The sequence below is a fragment of the Pseudochaenichthys georgianus genome, chromosome 16 (genome assembly GCF_902827115.2).
Source record: "Pseudochaenichthys georgianus chromosome 16, fPseGeo1.2, whole genome shotgun sequence".
NCBI lineage: Eukaryota > Metazoa > Chordata > Actinopteri > Perciformes > Channichthyidae > Pseudochaenichthys > Pseudochaenichthys georgianus.
In genome coordinates this window covers 31179241-31187711 of record NC_047518.2, presented here as the reverse complement: position 1 = coordinate 31187711, position 8471 = coordinate 31179241, and the positions used below count along the sequence as shown (strand labels likewise).

At 41.7% G+C, this 8471-nt stretch overlaps 1 protein-coding gene across 1 annotated transcript in view; it reads right to left on the bottom strand.

Moving 5' to 3' along the window:
- Positions 1-157: 157 nt before the first annotated feature.
- Positions 158-8471, bottom strand: part of thsd7ab (thrombospondin, type I, domain containing 7Ab) — a 155402-nt gene continuing 147088 nt past the window's right edge. Inside the window, exon 29 of the mRNA XM_071205920.1 lies at positions 158-2530. Coding sequence (XP_071062021.1) covers positions 2440-2530 — 91 coding nt within the window. The 3' untranslated portion in view covers positions 158-2439. The remainder of the gene's footprint in view (positions 2531-8471) is intronic.

Sequence of the window (8471 nt, the reverse complement as noted above, 5' to 3'; positions counted from 1 at the left end):
TGATAACTATTGGCCAAAAGAGGAATAAACAAATAATAATAGTATCCTCAGAACGCCAGTATCTGTCAGGCTGTAAACAAATTGTTTTTATGGGATTTGTTGACATAAAGAAACAATGTAAGAAAACACCAGCCTGATAACCTTCAAAGCCATTTTAACATTTTATTAAGGGGTTCTGCTTCCTTGTGTATATACTGTGTATATATATATATATAAAGAAAATTACAAAAACGGCTCAATAACCTTCTTGTGTTAACAACCGTGTCCTTATTTATTTTTTCGGTAATTCTTTGCACACATATAAACATCCTGTACAAAACGGCTGAGCCTTTTTACTCTTTTTTTTTCTTCTGCTTCTTTTTGTCTCTTGTTTTTTTGTCTCATAACATCCAACTTGCATCATGATTACAACAATCAGCAACATATCACACACCCACTTTGCAATATTCAAACTAAACAATTCTGTGCAATACAAAATAAATGTACACATAATTTGATAATTTTTTCTCCAAAAAAATAAAAAAATTGCTGTTATTTACAAATCCCAAAACAAACAAGTAAACATTCTCCACACCAGTTTGCTTTTACGTTGAACTCAGCAGAAGTGTGTTCTCCCATTATTATATTATAATTATTAACATGTTATTTCTTTGTACAGATTGTTTGGTAGCACTTTACAATAAGACTACCCTTATAAAGAGTTTACGAATAGTCCATGTATTAATTAGGTTGTGAACACTTTATAAATCATTAATAAGCTTTTATAAGACATGAGATAAACAGGGCAACTGTGACCGGTTGCTTGCCAAATAGTGAGCCCACATTTATCTGTACTGCTAAGCCTTATATTGGCTACTTAGCTTACTTCATCTTCTTCATCAGCCAGCATCCTTGGTATGTTGTTCACTGAGTTGATTCTCGCTAAGTAGCCAATAAGGCTTAGTCATCTTGCCAAATAGTGAGCCTGTGTTGATGTATGAAAACTGTTAGAACTGGTTTATAAATGGTTCTTAATGATTAATAAAGTGTTTACAACCTAATTATAATCCCTTTATAAGGGTAGTCTTATTGTAAAGTGCATTGTTTTTTAAACTTCCCTAATGCATTGTGACTGAAAAACGATAGAGCACCTATGATACGGATAGCTACATGAAAACGTTTGCTTTGAAAAAGAAAATGTCGTTTTCTCTACGCTTTTATGTAATGTATTTTATAAGTTGCCCCATTCAAGTATTAAAAACTCTTTTACAGGACTGTTAGTATTTAGTAGTCGTCAGTAAGGCAGAAATGACATTTGCATGGTTTCATTTATTGTTCCTTCTTTTTTTTGTATTCACTGCAAAGGTTTTATCTTGTTCACAATGTACCACTTTAGGTAAATACATGTAAACATATTGAATTTGATCAGATTCTTTAAGGTTAACAATAACTTTAAAGCAGGTGATTCTTTTAAAAAAAGTCACCTTCTGATGTCATCTTTAAATATTTAATTACATCTGGGCAGAAAAAAAAAGTGATAACACAGGACGAAATCTACAAACCACAAAAGGTACTTTACTTCAACCAAAAAGAAATCAGTTGTGAGAAATCAAATCTCTACATATATTTACTTGAGATTCACATCTGTTTGGCAGAACATGTTTCTCTTGAATGTTTTCGTGTTGCTCTGCTCTATGGGTTGTTCTGTGGAAGAGGCAGTGTTTTATGGCAATCGAAGGTAGAAGTCACATGTGCATATCATGCTGCACTAATATAGTGCAATGTAGGAAGGGCGGAGGCAGGCGGCCGTTTTCATGAACAACTGATGCAGGCTCCATCAGCATCGTGCGGATCTGTTTATCCCACAAACACAGCCTCCAAATGAAGAAGAGAAGAAATGCCTCCCTTTTGTTCAAGACTGCAAAAGAGATTTGAGTCAAAACCCAGTTGAGGATTGAGAAAAAGGAATCCAAACCTTTTTATGGAGATTTTCCTCTCCCTCCTCCTCTCCCCTGCGGTGACTTTTGGCAACGTATGAACCGTCGGAGCATCCTAAGCCTCCAGCTACTCAGCATTTTTAGGGACAAGCGAAAAAGCGCGGGGGAAGAGTTTGAGCTTGTGCTGCCATGTTCTGAGAGCTCTGTCTTCTGCACCCAGACTCTCAGCCTTTAGAGACATATGGACACGTAGGGGGGGCAAAAAAAGGCATTTCATTGAACAGGGTGGAGGTCATGAAGGCTCTTGCAAAAGAAACAACACTAAAAAACAAAAAGGGAGAGTGAATGGAGCCGTACTTGAAACGGTTAAACCCAACCAGTGTCTCTGCTAAGAGGATTTTCTGTGATTTCTCCGCTGTGTGACGCGTCCATTCACGCTGCAAACATCCGTATCCCTCACTGTAATGGCGTGATGAGGTGTCTCTATGACAGGCGAAGTGCGTGGTGAAGCGTCTCCGAGGGACTACATGTCCGTGTCCCCGTCGTAGGCGAGAGTCAGAGGTTTTAGTCGGTTGTTTTGTTGCCTCTGTCTCTGAGGTCTCTTTGGCTTTTTGCTGTGAGGAGAGATTAAAACAAAGTCAGAGTGGCACTGGAAATAATTCCCAAAAGCTAACTGCAGAAAGGACTGTCTCACTGGTACGGCACCTGAACTGCTGTGGTCTAGAAAGTGTCCTACTCCCATATTCTCACTGCGTTTAAAAATAATTCACCATAGTTACATATATAGAGAAATAGACATTTGCTATGACGAGTGTGAAATACATACATACACGTTAAAGGCTATTTTCGTGATGAAATTACCCATTTTTCAGATTATATATAGAAATACAGTACTTTTAGGATAAGGCTGGTGATATTATAACATGTTTGGAGGCTGTGGCTCAGTGGGTAGTATTTTTTGGTTCCCAACTAATTGGGGATATAATTATATATCATATGAAACTATTTTGGGATGAGGGGTTTATAGAAAGCTTTTTTAAACAATTTGATGTGTGATAGTTTTACAATCTGTTGGGAAAATGGAAGAAGAATACCGGTTCAAAGCAGTATTCTTTGCTTAGTTCAGATTAGCTAAGGCCTGCGTAAGCCATAAACATGACAGTCATTATGTCTGTCTCCATAGAGGCTGAATCATCTTAATCGTTGTCACATAGCTATTATATTCCTAAAACAGTCCTGACGCTCTTCTAGGTAATCATACATCCTGTTATGCACACAGCTACGTAGGGCCTTTGTTATCATGTGCTACTCTGATATTAGAGTACATTCATTATTTTCCTAACACAATCTTAACGCTCTAGCTGTGCGAGATGGTTCAATCTTCTTAAGAGCGGTTCTGAGTAGATTCTATAATAGGAAAAATATGTTTACAAATGTTAGGAGAGCTGCCAAAGTAAGAGTTTGGAAGAAAAATATCTAAACCTTTATATGTTTGGATTAAAAGCATTAGAAATATATTAGTCGGTTAATATTAATGCAAAATCATGCCACTGTGCCTCCAGGGAAGAAAGGAAAACACCTTTAGGCGAAGACAGAATACTTTATCTGTTTAATTCTCTGAGCTGTCTTGAAAACAAGATTGCTTCTTATCTCCCGTAGTAAAAGGGTATAGGATGTTTGACGTTTTAATATATTGTACATACTGTTTAGTACGTAGAGAAGCCAAACAAACAAAGTCCAGATTTGGCTAGAGGGTGACGACTCAAAAGAGAGTTTTCAGCAACAAAAAAAAAGGCAGATTTTGTTCTCCTTTTTCTGCCTATTCTTATACAAATAGCAGATTCTTTGGAGTCATTGGGTTGAATGATATGAAAGCTATTGAAAAGACCCAAGATTTTCCGATAAAAACAGCAGGATTTTCATACAAATATAAATAGGAAATGCAAAAAACACTCAAATCCCATAAAAGGAGGCGGGTGTTACTAATGCTGCTAACAATAGACCTTTCAATAAAATAAACTGTGAATTTTCAATAACAAATAGAATTTACACTACAATACTTGTCGCGTTTACAATGCTGTATTGATTTTGGGTCATTTGTTATTCCAATGTTGTGTCTAAAGGTTTAGCTGTCGATGCAGGACAGTCTAATCATCAGTTCAAACATCGAGAACTTTTCCCCAAAACGTAGAGACATACAGGGTCTCTGGAGAAACTTAAAAACAGAATATTCTGGAAAGGTGGTAGAGACGATCAGAAAAGCCCCCGGGGGAATTATCTCTGAATTGTTTCTGATATGAAGTGCTGACAAAACCCTACAGAGTAAATACGTAACGTCAGCATTCTGTCAGACAAACGGCCACAACATTTTCTCAGAGGGTTTGGAAAAGTCCACCAACACTGACTGCACTTCTAGGAGTAATGATTTATTACCAATTACTCACAGGCTTCTCTCTCTCGATTAAACATTTTTGTTTATAGCATTTCAGAAAATAGTTTAAAACACCTTTTGCAATTTCCCTGAGCTTCAAATGTGAAATACTATACAGCTTGTTTTACCAACAGTCCAAATACCCTAGTTCAAAACCAACCAAAGGAAGACTGCAAATCCTCTTTGGCAGGCATTTAAGCTGGTAAAAAATTGTTGATAATGAAAGTTGATCAACAACAAATATTCCTACAGAAATAAGATAATAGGTTGTGTTAAATAAAATGTTGTAGACTGTTTTTCTCACGCTGAATACCGACATTATTATGTTTAATGTGTATCGAGTTCTGGATTTGGCAGGTAAACAAATGAGAGGGAAATAAAAGGAAATGCATTCTGCACTTCCTCTGTCAGCCACCAGAGGGCAGCAGGACTCCATGCTACAGAGACAACAGAGGAGACTTCAGTGATTGTAGATCTAAATCTGATTTGTTGAACAGAAACAACTTCCTGCCTGCAGTAACATCATAGCTTCGTCATCTGTATTCATCTGTCAGGCGATCTGCTCTTCGAACTACAGCATTAAGAGACCTTTATTAACCAATGACAAGCTGTTTAAGCTCCACAAACACATCAACATAGCCTACATGTGGGAATGTAGCAACATAATGAAAGTGCAAGTGATTATTTTTGGACCCACACTACGTCATTACTTACTTGTATGAATACACAATGTGATTCACTGTTGATACTATACTATGCTATATTCGGTTTACACCTCCTGGTTAAAGGGACCCAACACTGATTACTTTGTTTACGAGACACATTTCCCTTTTAGATATTTTCAGATCATATTAAATCACATCTTATAAAGAAACTTTGTTTATAACTTATTTACTTAAAGGTGGGATAGGTAATTTTGAAGAAACCAGCTCGAGTGCGCTAGAATTTGAAAATACACAGCCGGAAAAAATCTATAGGTTACTTACGTAACCCCAGTCGTCAGAGTAACATGAAGTGAGATGTCTCACTATGGGATGCGCCTCAACGCGTATGCAAACAGAAGCATCAATCTCATTACGCCAATCCTGATTGGCTGGTGATCTTGACGTCAGCGTCAGGGAATTCACCCACCCTTTAAGTAGCTTGCGCTACGACGCAGCGTCATTCAAACATCTCACTTCATGTTACTCTGAGCCTGGGGTTACGTAAGTAACCTATAGTTCTCATTCATAACACTCCGTTCGATGTCTCACTATGGGATATTGAAACTCCCGTATTGCTAGACATGCTTATCTCAAAAATCGAGAGGGTTAGCCCAAGATATAAAGAGTTGGTCACTACAACAAAACTCGTTTGACCTGTCCATATAGATGCCTAAAGCACGAACTGGACACAGCAAATTCGGCCGCTGTTCCTCAGAGGAACACAGCGGTGGAGCAAATGCCTCAATGTCAATGGGGGTACATGAGCCAACCACCTTAGGTACAAAGGCAGGGTTGGGCTTCAGCAACACTCTCGTTTGCCCTGAGGCGAACTGAGTGCATGAAGGATGTACAGACAGCGCATGAATGTCACTGACTCGCTTGGCAGATGCCAGAGCCAGTAACAGCACTGTCTTCAGTGACAGGTGTTTCATGTCAGCTTCTTCCAGGGGTTCAAATGGAGGTCGAGTGAGCCCATCTAAAACCACTGCCAAGTCCCATAAGGGCACCAGTGACCTGGAGACAGGGAGGAGCCTGCGAGCCCCTTTCATAAAACGGCAGACCAAGGGATGTTGGCTAGTCGTTCTTCCCTCAAAGCCCACATGGCATGCAGCAATAGCAGCCAGGTACACTTTGATCGTAGAGAAAGCTCTGTGTTTATCGATCAGGTCCTGTAGAAATGATAAAATCACCCTGACAGGACATTGAAAAGAGATGTGTCCTTCTTGAAGGCACCACTCCTCAAACACCCTCCACTTACAGTCATAGAGAGAACTGGTGGAGGAAGCTCTTGCACTCTGAATAGTGTTTATCACCTTCTGAGGGAGCCCCACTGTATTCAGGTTATACCACTCGCGGGCCAGGCCCATAGTGCCAAGCGCTCTGGGTGTGGGTGAAAGATCGTCCCCCTCGCCTGGGACAGTATGTCCCTGCGTAGTGGGAGCTGCCATGGCTGCCCGCACAGCAGTACATTGCAGGCCAGTGCGGAGCTATCAGGATAAGTATGTTGCGTTGTTCCCTCACTCTGGCCATAGTTGGGGGTATCAGAGCCAGGGGTGGGAACGCGTACAGAAGGACCGGAGGCCAAACGTGCGCGAGCGCGTCCCCGCCTAACGGTGCGTTTAAATCGCGCATCGAAAAGAACAGCTGACATTGAAAAGAACAGCTGACATTGAGCATTTTCTTTTGATGCGAACAGATCCACCGCGGCCCGGCCGTAACGCACCCACAGTTGACTCACAATTATTGGATGTAGAGTCCAGTCTGCATAAAGTGGTGCACCTCTGGACAGCAGATCTGCCCCGAGGTTCATCACTCCTGGTACGTGCGTCGCTCTCAGAGAGAGAGACGTCCGCAGCTCCATAAGATCAGTTTGCGTGCCAGCATGTGTAACTGGAGAGAACGCAAACCCCCTTGGCGGTTTATATACGATATTGTGGTCGTGTTGTCTGTCCTCACGAGGACATGATGTCTTCTGAGAAAAGGCAGAAAGCGTTTCAGGGTGAAGAACACAGCTAAGAGCTCCAGATAATTTATGTGTGACCGTTGGAGGTCTCTGCTCCAGAGACCCCTCACAGGTCGATCTTCGTCTATACCCCCCCAGCCTGTCAGACATGCGTCCGTGGTGACCACCTTCCGCGATAGGACAGCACCCATAGGCACGCCCCGTACTAGAAAAGTCGCGTGTAGCCAGTGGCGCAGTGCCATTACGCATTTCATAGTGACCATCACTCTCCGCCATGACGCACGGGTAGGGTTGGGTACCGAGAACCGGTTCGGAACCGGTTCCAACATTTCGATTCCAACGGCATCATTTAGAAATGTGAATTTCGGTTCCGCTTTTCGATTCCTGAGGAAATGTTTCTCGCCGCTCTCCGTAGCCTACTGCATGACTGCAGCGGGGCGGGAAATGTAGCGTTGTACCTACATTTCCTACAGTGTAACCTGAGACCAGGGCCGGCCCGTCGCACTGGCATTATAAATGTTCGCCTAGGGCGCCAGATCTGTGGAGGCGCTGCGCTGACAGCTCTGGGAGGGAAAACAAATGTTTTGACCGTTGGTGCTCATCCTAATTTTCGGCCTTGATGTAACAATATTCATAATTAAATAAATGTAACATCCTTTTCATCCCGGTTACAATTTTCCTTTGCCCTGTACGATGGGCGCTGCAAGTGATGAAAATGGGGGATGTTGGCTTATCTGGCAACCGCAGCTCACAGCCAAAGTGCGCGTGAGCGAGGGAGAAAGGGAGGGTGCACTGGAACCGGCGCTGTTGTTATTAGCATCTGGTGCTAGCTGCTCTAACGGATATAAGAAGAAGATGTTTCTACAATGATGTGGAGGGAGAGTCCTCTCCAGTCAGACTGAGAGGCTGATAACTACAGCTCAGTGAGGTAAAGGACTCTGAGTGTTTAGATAGTTCACTTTAGTCTAAGTTATCTCAGTGGGTCTCAAACGTTTTGATCACAATTTATGTAAACACATATTTCCAAGGCACTCTTTTATAATTATTGGGATAAAACAGGTTTGAAATCATTCCAATGTATACTATAGGACAGTAAACCAGACATATCGTTTTAAACTGGAGATAAAAAAATATGCATAAATAAAATAGCTACCCAACCCTACGCACGGGGTCCAGTCTGAGGGCAGCTACCCAGCGCTGAAATTCCCTCATGTGTAAGCGTCCCAGTCGTACCACCAGGATGGCTGACGCCATGAGCCCCAGTAACCGCAGACATGATCTGAAGAGACCATATTTGCGTGGCTGGAAATGAGCGAGGCAAGCCCTAAAGGCTTTCACTCTCTCTGCTGACAGGCGGGCTGTAAAGGGCACCGAATTCAGGCGTAGGCCCAGGAAGAGTACAGTCTGGACTGGGGACAACATGCTCTTTTCTGTGTTTATTACGAAACCCAGGTCGA